The sequence below is a fragment of the Falco cherrug genome, chromosome 3 (genome assembly GCF_023634085.1).
Source record: "Falco cherrug isolate bFalChe1 chromosome 3, bFalChe1.pri, whole genome shotgun sequence".
NCBI classification, from domain to species: domain Eukaryota; kingdom Metazoa; phylum Chordata; class Aves; order Falconiformes; family Falconidae; genus Falco; species Falco cherrug.
Window position 1 is genome coordinate 72,220,581 of NC_073699.1, and position 18,688 is coordinate 72,239,268.

General features: G+C 40.9%; 2 protein-coding genes across 2 annotated transcripts in view; both read right to left on the reverse strand.

Annotated features, from left to right (window-relative positions):
• Positions 1 to 1,262: 1,262 nt before the first annotated feature.
• On the reverse strand, positions 1,263 to 11,024 carry PDCD6 (programmed cell death 6). Its single transcript, XM_055705666.1, has 6 exons — positions 10,659 to 11,024; positions 7,876 to 7,937; positions 4,552 to 4,596; positions 3,354 to 3,512; positions 2,580 to 2,689; positions 1,263 to 1,810 (listed from the first exon to the last, which is right to left on the reverse strand). Exons 1-6 carry the CDS (start codon positions 10,742 to 10,744, stop codon positions 1,712 to 1,714), a joined length of 561 nt encoding a protein of 186 aa, XP_055561641.1. The 5' UTR covers positions 10,745 to 11,024; the 3' UTR covers positions 1,263 to 1,711.
• Positions 11,025 to 11,920: 896 nt separating this feature from the next.
• The window catches only part of EXOC3 (exocyst complex component 3), a 28,560-nt gene continuing 21,792 nt past the window's right edge, over positions 11,921 to 18,688 (reverse strand). Inside the window, exons 10-13 of the mRNA XM_055705662.1 lie at positions 17,486 to 17,608; positions 14,674 to 14,835; positions 13,328 to 13,455; positions 11,921 to 12,888 (exon numbers count right to left, since the gene is read on the reverse strand). Coding sequence (XP_055561637.1) covers positions 12,717 to 12,888; positions 13,328 to 13,455; positions 14,674 to 14,835; positions 17,486 to 17,608 — 585 coding nt within the window. The 3' untranslated portion in view covers positions 11,921 to 12,716. The remainder of the gene's footprint in view (positions 12,889 to 13,327; positions 13,456 to 14,673; positions 14,836 to 17,485; positions 17,609 to 18,688) is intronic.

An 18,688-nucleotide genomic window follows, 5' to 3' on the forward strand; every position in this document is an offset into this window, starting at 1 on the left:
CTCAAGACTGTTGGATGAGGTGCTCTCTGACGTGGGTCATTATTCCTGCTCCCCCACCTCACCCAGAAACAATCTTTCCCTTTGGGTGATGATGCCCGAAGGGGTTTGGGAGAGCTCCTTGTCTCTGCGTGCTTATGCTAGGGAGAGCGTTGGTCTCTGCCGAGCTATTTCCCACCAGAAAAGTGTTTAGAAAATGTTGCTGCACTGTCACCCAGGGTCTTTTTGATTATCACGTGACAACCAATAGCAGCTTCTCTGCATGACAGATGTTTTATAACTGCACAGTTGCCACTTGGCTTTCTTCACCCTGACACCAACACTACTCTGGCTCAAACCCTTGGGAATAACATGGTAACATTGATTTTTTTTTGATTTTTTTTTTTAAGGTAGGATGTCTTTCTGTGTGTGGACCCAAACCCTCTCTCATCCCTTTGAATGTCTGCTTGATATGACTGACGGCATCAGTGTACATCTAGGTGCTCCCACCAATGGCAGCTTACCTGGCTGCGGCTGTACGTAATTATGAAAGTTGAAGCAAAAGGGCACGTGTGCACTGCCCGCATGCAGGGGGCTGAGGATGGGCGAGAACTTAGGGATAAATTGCTAGTTTAAGAAAAAGTCTTCAGATAAAAGCTAGAAGCCCTCACCTGTAAACCTATCTTGGAGAGTAGCAGTTACAGGTAAGTAATATTGCTGCTTGAGTGTTTCCAAGTGCTTTGGATAGGGCTGGTGTAACATTTTCTTAGAGCAACCAAAGAGAACTTGTTAACTTCCCTTTGCTTCCTCCACGTTGCTTCCTCAGAGTTACTGCAGGAGATGGTGTGTGACAAGAATCGGTTGTAACTTTTTTTGCTTTGGTTTTTCCACCGTGTCCTTCACCCACTGTGAACGGTGAGAGGGAGGGTAAGGTTATCAGAATGTGTGACTGTCAGTTCAAGGCCGCTTCAGATAAGTGCTTCAGCACAAAGCGGAAGACTGTTGGTGTTAAATGAGCCCGCTAAGCAGAGGAAACTAGAGTAGTTCCAGAGTAGTTAGATGTAGTTTATTTTTTGTAGGTAACTCATTGAGGAGGATGCAGTATTGGACACAGATGTGAAGAAGCTGTGCTTGAAGATGTCCCAAGGATACCCTGAAAGGAGGAGGCAGCTAGAAAAAAAAATAAAGGAAGGAGAAAAGGCCGGGGGAGGGACCCCTGAACTGTAGAAAACTAGAATACAGAAATACCTCCCCCTTAAAAAAGTACAAAACTGAAGTAGACTATAAAAGTTGATATAATATTTTTACTTAATTTTCAATTCTGTATTAAAAATTAATACATTAAACTCTTATAAAAGTAAGGCACATGCAAAACATGTTGTGCAACTTCTGACTTTCAACTCTCTTACAGACTAACAAGCATTATTTTAATTTGGCAATTCTAAAGAGTCATTTTTCCCCGTGCAGGATATGTGGAAGAAGGTTAATTTGACATTGCACCACTTAAATGTAGATTCTGTGCTTTCTGTGCTACAGTAAGCAGAGATGGTCATATGGTACAGTAATACAAAATAAAACCCAACTCAAGTGCAGATGCTGAAGGTGATGACCAACATACAAAATTTAAGAATGTGACGTTATATCCATTATAGTACATCGATAATCTTATTCAGGAGAGGATAATTTGGCAACTCCAGTCTGTGTAATGCCAGTGTGCAGTTCCTAGTTATCAGTGTCATACGATGCTGAAGACCATGGAAAGATACTGCTCATAGGACACCTGAATCCAGCCATCTTGATCAGTATCGTATCGTCGGAACACATCAGTCAGTCTCTGAAAAAAGAGGACAAAACCCACCCATTTTTGTACATGGGGAAAGTTCAGACTGCCACGTATTCTGCTTGCCAGTTGGGCTTCTACAGCCTTCTCGACACGTTCTGTTCATCTCTGTAGAGACGTTACAATCTCACGCGTACAGAGGTAGCTCTTTGCCACATCTCATGCCTGAGCTGTGTAGCAGATGTGATTTTAAAACCACCTCATGATACAATACCTAAGGCCTAAAACCTAACCTAAGTTATATATATATTCACACATGTGTTTCTGTTACTGAAAGTTTTTGTTGTTTGAAATGTCTTTTACTACTATTGCCCTGCAAGACGAGCAGTGATGAAAGGCTGGACAGTTCAGCTGCTAGGTCAAATTCTGTTCAAGGCTCTGACTAAAAGGAGAGAGATACAAAAACCTCACAACTCAGATTATGAGAATTATGGGCACATGAGACATGATACACTCCAGTTTTAACACACTCAAGATCCAGAGGAAGTGTGTGTGTTAACTAATTGAAATAGCATTGTGTTTTCCTTTTAAAACACTATTTTATATTTTTTGCACACCCCCCCATCAGATTTTGTTACAATGCGAATAGGTAACTGGTGAAGACCAATACATGAAGATGTTTCTACTGCCTCTCGTATGCTTTATTTAATGGTTTATCATAAATAAAAGCAAGTTCTAGACCCAATATTATAGTTAAAATGAGAACCGTAAAAGCTTAAGGTGTTTTTTTTAAATTGACATTAAAGCGTATCTCCTTTCTTACCTGTAAAACAACACAGCACTGAATAAAGTCATCAAAAGCAACTTGTCCTCTTCCTTGTCTGTCAAATTTCCGAATAAGGATATCGTAGAATTGGTCAGACAGTCGGTAACCTTGGAAAGAGAGAAATGCTTTAAAAGGTTTCAATTACCACAGTCCCATAGAAGTATTAAACTGTTCAGCAGGTATGTATAACAAAGCCAGAAAACAGTAAGGCATAACGAAAGTTTTGTGGGTTTTTTCCTAAATATCTGTGTGTTAAATTGAAATGCATGCAAACACCCCCATACTTAATAATATTACACACAGAGTCACAGTAAACATAATCACCAGTTACTGAGAGAATGGTTTAGGGCTGCAGCTCAAGTTTTTGTAAGTGAAGTCAAGTGAATGAGAGTTCTTTTGCCATCAGAATGCTACTGTGGCATAGACAGCTGGCATCATTTTCCAAAGTGGCACGCTGTATCGAGGATCTTGTAAATTCAGACATTTACCTGAAGTATTGGTAACACCCTCAGCAGCTAACAGAGGAGCCTGAAACTAGATGTGTCAGTACACGTGTGGAATGTTCTCTTTCATTAAAGGGAATAGCTTCCAAAAAAAGGAGTGCTTGTGACATGGCCATCTTTAAATAAAAGGTAGCTTATAACCTAAAAGGATGATTACATTTCACCTGTCTCATTTTTAGTCACATTTGTCAGAGCAGTACAGCCCTAACAGTAAGAAGGTCATTTGATGACAACACAATCATAAGAACTGCAATTACAAATGAATTACCAAAACCTGTTAGTGCCTGCTTTAGTTCATTTTTGTCAATCATTCCAGAATTGTCTCTGTCATACGTTCGAAAGACATTCTGCCAGTCTGAGATGTACTTCCAGACTCCTGTGAATTCATTGAAGTTCACGCCACCTTTGTTTTCTCTGTCAAACATGCCTGAAATAAAAAATAAGAAACACATATAAAACCACTCCCCAGTGAGATCTGTTAGTATTTTAAAAAGGCAGCAAGAGTGCTCTGTGGCAGGTATTGAAGACACAAAAGAAACTGCTAAAATACAAGTGGTATTTTGGAAAGTTTTGCCAAAACAAAAAAAACCAACCCCAAAACAAACGAGTAGTCACCCACCGAACGAGGAAAAGATAAAGCAAGAAAAAAAAGAGGACCAGAATGAATCTCAGAATGTTTATTTTTCCTGGGTTTTCATTTCCAGTTTCAAAATATTTATGGCTCAATTGATCATCTGGTGACAAAAAGGATAGGGGGGACGGGTCGTTCTTTTCTAAGGACACATGAAAAAGTCTTATGTCTGTTGACTGGCAAAAGCGCTGGCACATTCATCTGCGTTTGACTTACTGATACATCTTTATACAAAAAGCATCTCACACAGCGATGGAACTCACACTGCTGCTGAATACTTATTAAAAACAAAGCAAAAGATTTAGTCCTTGGATTCACAATCTGTGATAGGAAAGATTTTTGTGCTTGGAATTTTTAACCTTCTGTTCTACCACCATCATCCCCCACATTATATATATATATAACACATAAAATAAATGCCACATTACTGGTAATTATTTTAGAACATTAAAGAATTCAAACATTGTAAAATTTCTGTTTGTTTTTTTTGGATAGAACATATGATTAAAATGCAAGACAAACTAGTTACAAAGACAAGCTACAGAAAATCTTTTTAGAATATTTAAGCTGGTAATTTCCAAATGCATAAATTACTTTTATTATCTATTCAGTTGTACAGTAACATTCTCTCAGGCTACTTCGACAAGTGCATGTGTGTGCACACAAAGGGCATTCCTGTATTACTGAAAAGGGAAAATACGAAAGTTACTACTGCTGGGTTGTCTGGAGAGAAAAAAAAAGAAATCCATAGTGCACCAACTGATAGCCTCCTCAATCACCTGAACCCATCACAAAACAGCATCTTGACTACTTCACATCACAAAACTATACTCACCGAGAATCGACCTGACTGTCGCTGGATTAAATGGAGTCCATGTGCCTGAAACAGAAAGAATTACTTAGTTTCTCAATACTAAGAAACATTTAAAAAAAAATGCAACCTACAAAAAATCAATCAAAAAATCAGTTAAGAACTTAAAACAGAGAAGACAGAGGTAGATGACATGGAGCCAGCATATTACAAAATAATGCTGCTTTGAAGTAGCCATGTTCTTGACCATTCAGAGATCTCTTCAGACCAATGTTTTACAGTTACTACACAGAAACCAACATTTTTCAGGCTGCACTGAAAAACACACCCAAACTCCAAACCCTGGAAGAACTAAGAAGTACTTTTTCATCCCAGGTAGTCAGGAGGTTTTGGATAAAAGGCAAGATCAAAACTGAAATCCCATTTTTTTCTACTGATGGGAGCAGAAGAGTTGTAAGTTATAACTCAAACAAGGTCTCTTATCTGTTCCTCAGTCAAAATCCATCCACTTCTTTCCTGTTTTACAGGTGGATTACTGCAGGGCATTTAGGTTCTGACAGAAGTGAAAAGAAAAGGTTCTATCGTGGCATAACCACACAGCACAATTTAGGGTTGTTTAGTATAAATCCCACGTCCACTGCTAAATCAGTGAAGTGTTAGGTTAATATTTTCAGAGCAAGAACTGTTACTGCTTAAAGGGCCTGAGCAGCAATCATCTGAAGAGGAGCTTTGTACTTCTCTGAATATTTAGAGGCTAGCCACTTCGGAAGAGTTTTCACTAGCTTGGGAGCATTCCCATGCTAGAAAGCACTAAGCTTTAAATTAAGACAAATACTGAGCCTCATCTAGAGTTTCACCATCAATTCTCTAGAGCCTGTGAAGGAACCAGGAGGACCAAGAAGCATGTATTTAATTAGCTGTGCTTGAGCGCAGGGACCACAAAGGAACCAGTAAGACCAGGGGTACTGTAGGGGCATTTGCAATGATGCAGTTACCTGACCACAAACACCAAATAGCAAGGCTGCGCACAAACACCAAATAGCAAGGCTGCGCTGGTATTGAGCAGGCTTTGTGAAGGCATGGCTGCTCTGCTGCATCGAGCTGCAGCGGTGTAAGTAGTGCTTATACCAGCACTCAGTTTCTCCCACAGGAGGGAAACTCTATCAGTATTACGTCTACAGATGGAGCAATGGGGAGAAACCCTGTATTGTAGTCAGGCCGTATGACTATTTGCACATAAAGAAAACAAACAGAAACTTAAGAGTAAAAATGGCTTTGAAAATGCTTAAGCAGTATTTTAGGCAGAATACCAGTAGTGTAGAGTTGTAAGTATCCCTACAAAAATAAAGAACAATGGAATCATTGATAGGGTGCCGGCATTTATTTAACTCCGAACAGAATAGAGGAAAAGGTGAAAACAACAGTTTGAAAGTTAACTTATTTTGTGTTGAAATTTTCAAGAGACTCATACAGACATCACAGAGTGAAATCAAAGCAACTCCAGTGCTGAAGAACCATACTGATTTCAGCCTGTTCCAATAAACAGTGAAAGGCTGTTCCCTCCTCCTCCCCTGACTCAGTTATTAACTTTACATGGCAGCACAGACAAAAAGCAAGAAGGAAGCGTAGGATTTTATTGTGCAAACTGCCATACAAAGTGATGATCAGTCTCTCTCAGGTAAGTATACTGTTATTTGCATAAACTTGACATGTTGAAAAGCTGAATGTCAAAACCACATTAAACTTCAAATTTTAATGAGTACTACACAGACTTTTTTTAATGTTTTAGAAATAAACACGTAACATTCCTTTAGGCTATGTCAGATTGCAGGAAAGCTACACACAACCATCCGTTAGAGGATGTATTTTGAAAGGAACAGTGAATTGTTAGCGACTTTGGTGTACAAGATCTAGAATCTCTTGGAATGAAGGAAGCTTACAGTTCTGTAAATATTTTGTCTAATAGGCAATTCACTTGGTGGGGATCCTTCATAATTGCAAAGCACTGAAACTGCTAATGTACACTGTAAATAAGGAAAGGGAAGAGTTCAGATAGCCATCACTGCTTATTCAATCAGATGACAAGATATTTAAAAATATATGAAATTTAAAATGGCAGGTAAAGCCAGGTTCCCACAGTTATAAACAGCACTGTAATCTTAAGTGAAACGAGTGACTTCATCAATTTAACTTAGCTTTTGCTGAAGTTTTTATTCAAAATAGTATTTTAGTTATGGATCAGGTCCAGCAGCTACAATATACTGCTTTTAATTTATCACGTATGTTATTAAACAAATACTCTAGTAAATCCAGTTTAGTTACAAGACCACAATTTTACTAAATAGAATCATCCAAATTTATTTCAAGTCAGGTAATTGGTGACAAAAAGGAGCCTTTTAGTCTGTGTGCACTGCAGCTCACACCACCAGTTTAAGCCCTTCTCAGTCACGAAACACAGGAAGGATGAAGTAATGAAACCTTGGGAGAAGGGGAACTTAATATGGACTCAAAGGTACACAAACCGCTTCAACATGCACTTCTCCAGATTTCTAAGTGGAAAAAAAACAAAACCCACAAAGTACAACCCTACCCACCCTAAGTCATCAGAGGCAAGTAAAAATAGGCTACAGAAAAAAGTTTTCATTTTTTATTTTGCTTCAGTAAGTTATTTGACCATATCCTGGTTACTCTAAGAATTATGACAGGGAATGACAGACTACTAGAAAATTTTAATACTAGATCTAGAGTGCACCTTTCTACTTTGTTAGGAAAAAACCCCAAACATGCCTCATTTAGGAAAAAAAAAAAAGAAGTAAAAATTACCATCTTCAATTCCTGCACCATACTGTATGAAAAGACTTTATGTGCAGTAAAAAGGCTGGTTGTAAACAGCTGATCTTTGTCCAGGTTATACACTCATCCTGGTTAAAAAACAAAGGTTCAGTAGTGATGAGAGAGGAATATATAAATCACTATTTATGTTTTCTAGGAAGCAGAGCTGGGAAAAAATAAAGGGATGTGCATGCATTCATTCCCCAGAATACATACCAGTAATGTACTCAGTTTATAATGCATTATTACTAACACACACCAAACCCAGAAAACTTCCCTTGAAATAAAACGAACAAAAAACCCTCAATAAAATAAATTCAGGAGAATTGTCCATTTTTTTTCCTCCCCTTCAGCCTTTTGCTGTAGAATAAACAGTATTAATCAGTAGTAGGAACATTGGTCCACCTTCCCCCTCTGCCCCCCCAAGTCAGAGTTATGGCATCAATTGGACAGTCTCACATGAAATTTAACATTACGTTTACACTGAACTACCTCACTGCTCATTTACAGACTTACCATTTGATAATGCCTGCTGAAGTTCATTATCAGATATTATTCCACTCCGATCTTTATCAACCCTGTGTGGGGGGAAAAAAGGCAGCAAGGTTTAAATGGCTGAAATTAACCAGTTCCACTTACAGAAGACTTCAACATTCTGGTTCTTACTCACCAGGTAAGATTAATCTTTTCCTGAAAGTCATTAATTGCATTTTACTTGGTAAATCATTCACCGTTACTGCAAAATTAAATGCTTCATTCAAACTGATGAAACATTCTGAAAAATGGTAAAAGCTACAAAGAAAACTACAAGACTGACTTATGAGCGAAGAGATACACACCGATGATAAAACAGTTTGGGCATACTCCACACAAGAAAGTATTTATTTGTTTTTAAAAGAACTGCAGAGCACACTATGGCAGTTAAATCCATGAAATGCCTAATGTCACAATAGTTTTGGCTCCCAAACTGGAGCCCCAAGTTCCATACCCAATTTCTCTCAGCAAGGTGTCAGCAAAGGAGAGAAAGCCACTAATGTAACCAGTGCAATGTACTGAAAGAATGGACTGCAGGGCCTTGAGCCACTTCAAAGGGGTTCAAAAAGGGAAAAAGCGCAGGCAGGTGTCAGCTTCCATGGAGCCTTCACAGTCCATTGTCTTAGCGAATGGAGTTCTATCCCAAATTCAATAACCTATGTAATTTCTGCCCAAATAAAGCAGGATCATGCCTTCTTTAGAAGGACACCTGAAAGTGGTGGGGACTTCGCTTTATACAAGGACCTTCCCCTTGACACTGGCAGTTTTTATTTCCCCTCAGTTACTACCATTCAAAGCACAGTCCTGCTCAGCTGATCCCTCTGCAGAAGCTGGTTTTTTTCCCTTAGCCCTTGTGGTCTTTTTCTAAACCTTTTCAGTTCATTCTACAGGATTCCTTCCCCATCTCAAAAGTTACATTAACCACATACATTCAAATCGCAAGCATAAGCTGCATAGATTATAATAACAAAAAGATATTCCCCTTTTCTATTCTCTACTTCTTTTCTAGGTATTCCAAACATATTTTTTTTTACCTCTTATGAGCTGCTGCTAAGTGCTACATTGATATTTCCATTAAAATGTTATGACCTAGTTATCTTTCTCCTGAGCATTATCAGTCAGCTTAGAGAACATTCATTTTATACACAAAATGATGCGAAGTTAAAGTGGGTCTTCCTTGCAAACATCAGGTATTTGCTCTAAATTTCATCTGACCATCATACAGCGATCATGATCTGGCCACGACAGCGTGATATGACCTGGTCACTCTGCACTGTAAGGTGCTCCTGCAAGTCCTCATAGGCCTCACTTACTGCACGAATCAGTTAGCGTAACCAGCAAACTTCATCTGACCATCTACCCTCTTCTCCCCCAGTTGCTCCTGAACGTTATTGAATAAAGATCCCAGAACAGCTCCATCTGTCAGTATGGCAGATGGCCCTGCACTCGAGTCAGCTCTTTATCCACCAAAGGACCCTCCCTTTCATGCTACGTATAGTGGATTCCTTTAAAGACCTTTGATACTTTTGTATATTTAGAGTCTCCTTGGAAACTATACAGATTATATTAATTGCACCAGTTCTAGCCGTCATATCCATACCCAATCCTTATCAAACACATTTCAGGATTTACACAGTAGTCTGCCAGAAAGAAGTACTTCCAACAAAAGCCATGCAACTCCCCTGACTAGCTACATCATTTAAAATGGTTTCCACTGGTTTGCCTGGTGAAGAAGTCAGATAGCTGATCCGTTTCTTTCTGCACCCTTTAAAAAGGAAATGGCATCACGCCTGCCTCCTCCAAGTTCTCGGATGGAGCGGTTTTACAGAAGGGTGGGTAGGTAAGCTGCCACATTCCTGAGTCACTCCTGAGTTACTAAGTAAATACTAGCCAATTTTAGCAAATTATTACCGTTTGTCTACTTAACCTCTTCTTGCTGTCACTTAAGTTAGGTCCTCTGACACATCTCCTATAAAAATGGACCCAACATAGGAACCTCCCCAGTTTCCTCGACATGACGCAACGGGGAAAAACTCCTTTAGCTTCTTTACTACTACGGTCTTGACAGCACGTTTTGTAACATGGGCCTGCTAATCTCCTTGCAGGTTCCTGCTCCGGATGTATTCAAGAGAATATTTGTTGGTAGCGTTTAAGTTTTCCATTAAGCATTTATCAGATTCCGTTTCACAAGCCTTCCTGTACTGCTACCTTAATCCTCCAAGGCTTTACAATCCTTTCTGGATTCTCCGGTAAAAAATGGCTTCAGCGTTTTCAAGGTTACCTTCTCGCTTCCATCAATCGCCCTCTTCCCTCGCTCTAAGATACACCCATACTTAACGCCTCCTCAGCCCTTTCTTGAGGCTTCTCCTCGGATTTGCCCTGCAGGGACGCAACCGCGAGTTCACCAGCCCCGCGAGGCCCCGAGGCAGCCGAACCCGGCGCAGGGTGCCCAGGGCCGGTGGCGGGCGGGCACCTCCCCGCGCTCGCTCCCGCCCGCTCCCACCTCCGGCAGCGGCAGCCCCGGGAGGGCGCAGCCGCCCGCCCAGCCGGACTCAGCGGCGCGGCCCGGGGACGACGAGGATCGCGGCGACGCCTCAGCGCGGCGGGCCGGGCTCGGTGCCGCGGGCAGGGGGAGCCTGGGCCCAGCAGCGCCCGGCGGGGGCGGGACCCCCCTCAGCGCCCTCCCCGCGGCCGTTAGGGCGGCACGCGACACGGATCGCCCCCGCCGGGACCCCCCGGGGCAGGGGGGAGCGCGGCGACCTCACCTCTGGAAGACGTTCCACAGAAAGGCGGGGTCGGGCAGCGCGGCGCCGCCGCCGCCGTTGGGCCTGTACTGATACCCCGCCGCCATGGCCCCGCCGCGGAGCCGCCGGGCAGCTCGAGCCTTCCTCCCCGCGCTTCCGGCACGGGCCGCCTGACGCAGCGCGGCGGTGACGCCACTGGGCCCCGCCCCGGGGAATCCCGACAGGAGCCGCTGCACCGCCCGCCCGTTGCCACGGCGACAGCTGCGGGGCGGGGCCGCTGCGGGCGGGGCGGGGCGGACACCCCCGTGGCTTCCCCGGGAGCTGGGCCCGCGGCGGCCGCCGAGGGTAGGGGGCTCTGCGGGCTGCGGCCCCGGGACGCCCGGCGGAGAGCGGGGCAGCGGCTGCCGGGACGGCCCCGGGTAAGGGCCCTCCGCGGGCCGCGCTGCGGCCTGCGCTTCAGCGGAGCAGGCAGAGGCGGGCGCTGGGCCCACCGTGAGGCGTTCGAACAAGGGCAGGAGCCGTCCCTGTGACCGACCCCGGGCAGGCGGGGGAGCCCGGGGCGCGCCCCGCGTTTGTCACGGAGGAGAAGTGGCCTGAGCCTAACGGCCAGGAGGCGCAGGGTTCCTGCTGCGGAGAAAAACTACACCCCGCGAACCGGTCCCTTAAGAGACACCGAAGACCAAAAGCACAATGGACAAGAGTTCCAGGCACAGGACTGAAGCTGAAGTACCAGCCAAATTAGTATCACCACAATAATTCTTATCTAAATTCTTAGCCGAGGGCACACAACCTTTCAAAAATCCGCCTACTTCCCCTCCCCCTAACATTCCCTTTCTAGGGACCTCATAAGGTCCCGTGGGACCTGGAGTCCCCGCAGACCTTGCTAAACCTCTTGCAGTGTAAAGCTGTCGACTTGATGGTGTACTGAACCATCCTCATCCTCTGGGACACGTTCCTCCTGCCTATGAAAAAAGCCACAATCTTTCTTTGTCCAAACTGCTGACGCGGCACGCACCGCCTTTGGGTACAGGGGAGGCAGTGAGAGGCCAGAATGGCACCAGGTTTGGGCAGTCACAGGCCAAACAAGTTCCATATACAAACTCCAGAATGTTAATGAGAACAGTGTGAGCTCGTGTTTTAACAGATAATGCCTTCGTTGTGTCCTTCATCAAGTCATTTTAAATCCACAATTTTCTAGTAATATTTTATACTTATAACAGGTAATACTGAAAATTAGCTTTAAGCATTGATCTGAAAACACTGTGGAAATAAAATCCAGTATATTGCCTTTTCAGAAAACTATTAAATCCAAAGTTTATTCACACTCAAAACAAAACAAAACAGGTTTAAGTGTACTGTGAATCTATAAGGAGGCAAAGCATACATAGTTGAATGTAGCAATGGTTTAACATTTTATTGAACTGGTGGTGCTTTATGTGCTGTTTTTAGTGAATCAATGAAAAAAAAAATTGTACCTCGTGTCTTTCTTTATGCACCCTACAATCAAATTGCACAGTAGCAATTTCGTTCAGTCCCAAAGTCGGGAAACTGATTTCATAATTAAGTTTTCTGCAATAAACTATTTTACACCAAAGTAAGTACATACACAAAGTATTAACGCGAAAGTGGATTGAGGACGTTAATATATGCTCAATGCAATGCCATATAAAGACAGTTCTCAAGGAGTCTGCTTAGGTATTGTAAGCGATGTATGTTAGTATATCCAGCACTAATACAGCCCTGTTGGGTTTGGTATAAGTATCTTTACATGGCATTGCAGTGCACCGTGCAAACATATTCCACAAGAAAAAAATGTACTTGCTAACAGCAAAGATGGCTGTAAGAAATGGGTCAGTAAAAAGCCCCCTGGCCACTAGAAGCTTTGTTATTCAAACGTGACCTTTACATCCATCTTCTTTCAGAAACCTTCCCCACATCCAAGTCTTTGGAAAGAAACATGCCTAGCAAGTATCAGTGTACACTGAACTTTACTCAAAATAGCATTGCCAAATTTGCCCTCAAATATTTCAAACCTGTTGATCCCAGACCAGTAATGACACACAAACATGGAGTTGTTGGTTACTTAAGAAGTTTTGGCACAGTTAGCGTAGGAACTGAAATTTCTTTAAAAATTGGCACATAGTTTGGATTCGGTTGGCTTGGACCTTGATCCAAAGTCTCAATGATAGTTTGCTTCATATCTCTGCTGGCATCGCCTCTTACTGTCAGCAAAGCTGCAATATGGTCATCCCTGCCAAAGAAAAATGGTAAAACTGGCATTAGTGGGAAACTGCACAAGTAAGACTTTGTCAGAAGTACAATCCTTTCGCTAAGTTTCAACATGTAATTTTATTCTTAATCAGATTTCTAGTTACTCACAAGCCACTTTTCCAGTTCAATATAAAGCACTATTCTGGCTGCTCTTAGCACTCCAAAACATATTTTATCCTCCCAGAACACTGAATGGAAGTATTTTCATTATTTCTTTGCTCTACCACTGAGTAAGTACATGTACCTTCTAGTCCAGCTCAAATACTTTTTCATATTACCATTACTTCTCGTAAGTGGTACATTCTAAAATATGAAAGATATGAACACAGTCACACATCGTTTTAAAATTTGCCCAAGACTACAAGGAAACTGTGATGTCATCTTATCTGTCTTTTAACTTTGAGAGTAAAGAGAATTACCTGATATCAGGGTATTTACTGACTAAAGTTGAAACTTCCAGATAGAGCAGCGAAGGATCAGTTAGCTTGATAACCTCTGCAATGGCTTCAATGATGTCACAGAGTCCTTCAGTGTCCTCTCCAGAGCCCTGCAAGATGAAAAGTAAAAAAAAAACAAAACCAAAATCACCCAAACAAAGAACTGAATTTGCAGACATTAACAAAACAAAATATTTATGAATTGTCACCGTAAACCTCTTCCCTCTTTTCCCCATTCTTCTTTGTCCAGAGATCTACCCTCAGGATATCAGTAAAGTCATGTTTTACAATATGTTTTATTTATCCACATGGTGATGCATTCTAGTCTTTAACTTTTGCTAATTTACCAGCATAAACATCAGGAATAACTAATGTGAAAGCCCGATCTCTTCTGAAAACTGGCCCTCCATTAACTTCCTTTTAGTCACTGGGCCATGAAGGCAGCTTTCAACAACTGATCAACTGAACTATAATATCTATTTAATCTCTTGACCATTTTAGCACTTTTAGTTCTAAGTCATCTGGTCCTGCTAATCTGGTATTGTTAATTTCATTTATTCCATAACCAATGCTTTAATCTGAAACAGATCTTACACAGAATCCCACATAATAAAGGACTCGGATGCAGGAGTTGCCCCAGCATCTTCCACAGTGAGCAGAGATGAACACTGCCCCTTCCTCACCCTGCCCAGTTTTTCAGGCTTTATCTTTCTCTGCATTCTTTTTGCATTTTGTCATCTGTTGGCCCTAAGAACTTTCCAGCAGATTCCTGCTCCTTATGCAGTTAAGAAAAAAATAAAAAATTTAGTATTCCTTTTAGGCCTGTCTTGTCCATTGCTTCTCCAATACCTTTTTTGGCCTGTTTTTTATATTTCTACTGCACTCTAAATGGGATCAACATACTTATCTTGTTGATTCTAAATGAATACACTGCATGATACTTTGGCAGTAAGTAACTGCATCAGTTTGATGCAGTATTGCCCTTTCTTCCAGACAGGAAAGGCAATGTCCTATTTTTATTTTCTTAAACAAACAACTGCATTTTTCTTTCATATGAATTCAGGGTACCTACCTCTGTAAGGCCGTTAATATATTCAGCTGCAGAGAGTTGTATAAACACAAAACAGTAGAAAATGGTGCTCAGGAATTTTAGCAGCAGGCCTGTGTGTGTTCAGAAACTCGTGACTGTTGCCCTTGATATGGCATCCTCGATATTCACAAGTCACCCACCATTTTTGAGACATACAGATCTAACTCTGTCTTCCCCAAACACCTGCGGTTTATTCTAAGTTACCAGATTAACAGCATTACCCAAAGCAAATACTTACAGCTGCAAGCTTCTTAAACAGGAATCTGAACTGCTCTGCTTCTTTGATCATTCTCTCTGCACCCTCTTTTCTCTCTTCTGCATTCTTGAAAGATATACGTTTTAACATGATTGCTCTGATGTATTCCACAACTACTCTCCGATGGGCCTCAATAGTCATTGTCTGAAAGAAAAGAAACAGGTGGTGGATTATGCCAGTGGTATCTGCAAACGTAGCCATTATTTTTTGTGTTTGAACAATTATTAGGCTTCGAAATGTGTATTTCCACTTAATCACCAGTACACAGTTTTTGCTAATATTACACATTTTGAGTGGCTTTAGATTTTTCACAATGTTAACAAAATTAAAATCCGTCCTTCTCTAATGAAAAGAAGGTGCCACTTATGACAGAGAGAAACAACAACAAAACCGGTCTCACTCTAACGACATGTCTGAAATGTTTTTGAGGAGCACCAAAGACAGAGGAACATTAAATAATCTGGGTGATCTTTAGAACAGAACAATGCTAGGCCTTGCTCTTTATATCTCTGGTCAAGGAACGACCAGCCATTGCAGAGGCTTCTGCTGGAGAATTCCAGTATATTGCATTGCAAATCTTGCCTACATTATCTGTACTCTGGGTCAAGTCTGGTAAGAAGCCTGGAGAGGTAGAAGCGATCACTTTCTCAGATCTTCCTTGACTGATTCACTGATCTGCACTTGCCTTTTTACAGGAAATAGCTACTGGTGACTACATGAAACATCTGGTATTGGTGCAAGAGTAATGCTGAGGTTTGGAAGTAAAGAACAAAACAAAATCCCCAAAACCTTTACATACTTTTTCAACTCTAATGTAAGGAGGGTCCTTAAATCCCACAAGTCCTCAGGTGGGTTTTTTTCCCTCCTAAGCGTGCTGGCAAAGATACTTCTGATTAAGAAAAAGCCTGCACGAAAGGTAACCACAAACTTTTAATCGTATTTTATTCATATATATGAAGCTTTAGAAGCTTTAGTTTCAACCAACATGTTCTTCAGTCAAAGTTTTGGAGAAAAGTTTCAAGAAAGAGAGAAAACAAAAACAAGGGAAAAAAAAAGATGAGAGAAAACAACAGATTGCAAAGTATTGGAAGTTTTAGACCTCATGTAGGACACAGAAAATATGATTTCAAGTCCTGCTCTCAAGACTGTAGAGAAATACCAGAGTTTAATGGTTGTTCAGAGATGGCTTCTCTTGCATTGGTGGAATTGATGCCAATTACACAGAGGAAAATTAACTGCACAGAATAGACTGTGGGAGACTGACATGTATGCCCCATCCTACTGAAACATGAAAAACAGCTCTACTACAACTGAGAAAAAGAACTCTCAAGAAGAGCCAACAGTGCAATGATGGGACATTCACTTCGCATGCAAGGAAAATGGCAAAGCAGAATGACTGCAAGATCCAGATCTGCCTATTCCACAGCTGTGTCCTTATAGCCCACTGGGCTACAGTCTTTTTGTTCTGTTCATGTGGCTTTTAAAACTTGAATTTTCAAACCAAGATTAACCAAGAATATTTTAAAACCAGAAAAAAAAGCCCACCCAACCCAGGGGAACAAAAGTGTGTCCCATCCTGTGCTAGAACATAGAGTGGCTTTTGTGAGAGATTTTTTTTGTGCTGCGAGACAGACTGGAAGCAGGTATGATGAATGCCAGAAAATGTGTTTGTCATCCTCTTCCCCATAAGGTGGCAATAAATGCTACACCATGATGAAATACATGTGATTGCAGAGATTGGTCTTAACACTTACAGAAACTCACGTCAAGCACTATTAACCTCACAGTAACAAACCAATCTGGAAAAGAAAGCTGTTCCATGGATACAGAGTAATTCTGGGACCAACCTAACTTTTGTGTACTTTTTTGACTGAAAATGCAAGTTATTCACTTACATAAGGCCTCTAGGATCTGCAAATACTGAAGGTGAAGAGGTCATCAGAGGAACTTTGAGCAGTCCCCTCTACCTCTTTAACAGCTAAGGGAAGAAAGAGTAAGTGTATGATTTTGAGACTGTCTTTTAAATACTTCTACTTAGTAAGTGTTTGTTCAAAGACCTCACCTAAATCCTGATCTTGCTAAATTCAAATATTTCCTAAATCTTAGGGGATCATTTAAGACATGCCATCTTAACAACACAAAGCTGACTTTAATTCAATAAAGGATAAAAACAAGTTAAGTAATGCTGAAGATTAAAGGATAATAGAGAAATCCAGATATCCTTTGACAGACCACGGGGGGGGGGGGGGGGGGGCGGGGCGGGGGGAAGCACAAAAAAAAAAAATATGACCAAACCTAGCACATTATGCTGCTGTAACTGCACTTTAAACATACGTTATGCATTTGTTAAACCTTATGGCACCAATTTAACTATACCTCATTTTACATATTAAAACTAGGAATTACAGAGCGTGCATTTATAAAACAGTAATTACAGGCCATCTCAACTAGTTTCAGAAGAGCTAATTTTATCTGACTATAAACTTCTGAGAGTTAGAAAAGTACAAGCTGGTAAGAATACAATCAGGTAACATGCCAATACTTCTTCTGGACTAACTCCTGCAACTCAGCTCTGTCTTTGAGAATATTATATGACTGTGAACTAATAGATGAGAGAGAGATATTAGAACCACACTTCTGCAATATGATTATGAACATTTTTTTTTATTTCCAGTGATGAATCGATTCCAATTTCTGTATGCCAATTCTTAATTTCATTCAGTGTTCAGAAATTCCAAACCAATATGATATTCAGAGTACACTAGTAAAGTATCACAGAATACATTCCACCTACCTTTTTGTAAGGCTTTTTTATTTTTGCAAAGTCATTGAAATAATCCTCTACAGTGACACAGATAGTCCCCACGGCATTAGACCCCATCAACCACTTCTTTGTCATCAGCTCATTGAGATGTGGCTGAGAAGGTAACAAACAATTGATGAGAACAAATTATCGACACTTAAATCATATCAGTGCAGCTACAAAAAAAATACACAATTTTAAGTCTAAAATACACTCCTTCAAAAGGAATAAGCGGTTAGCATAGGAAAATGATGTGATCAGTTGCCAGAATGCTACCCTGATCTACACGCTGGGCATGTATGTAAACCAACTGCCCTAACCTGAGCATTTGTTTCATACAGAGTTCTCTAAAATCCTTTGTTATGTTCTCTAATTAAATGCCTATGCTAAATTAAAAAATTAACATCCAAGGACAAAATTGGCACAAGTGCTGACAATGCCAATTTTAAATATGAGGCACTTTTAAACTGTGGTGATTATGCAACTTCATGCTTGATTTCTTGAACTGATACTGGCTACTTGGTTGTTTCTTTCTCCTTGAAGGCCCCACAAACTTCCTGTGCCTATATGCTTTACTTCTGTCCCAGAACTCCACAATACATAATTCCGTTATTCTCTACATCTACAACATCTACATACCCATCTTGCTTTGTTCTCCCCAGAGGAAAAATTCTTTTCATATTAGAGCATGGTATTTTATAAATTATAATAGTGACATGAAGTTTGAGGTTAATGAATTTCAAAGAATGGTCATTAGAGTAGACAGAGTGTCTTCTCATAATCAATGAGCAGACTTAATGAGAAATAAAGATTTTGCTTAAGAGCTCAAAGTTTAAAATAAAAATAAACACTGCTCCCACATCTTTCTTAATGTGAGTCATTCAAGGTGTTTACATTAGTTCAAAATATTACAAAACTATTAAGTCCCAGAGCATCTTTCTTCACCCCTGCCATTTCTCTTAATTTTCCTCCCTCCCTCCCCATACTCCCAATTTCTTTTTAAGAATAATTTTTTTTTCCCCTAAGGGATTCTATACAAGAAGCTAGAATTCTTAAACATGGAAATTTATCAATCAGAAAGGGCCCACCCTTCAGAAGTCAATTAACTATCTTAATTATAGCTGTACTGCACCTGTACAAAGATGATATCAGCAGTAGTTTCCCAAATAACTCTTAAAAATCAACTACATAAGA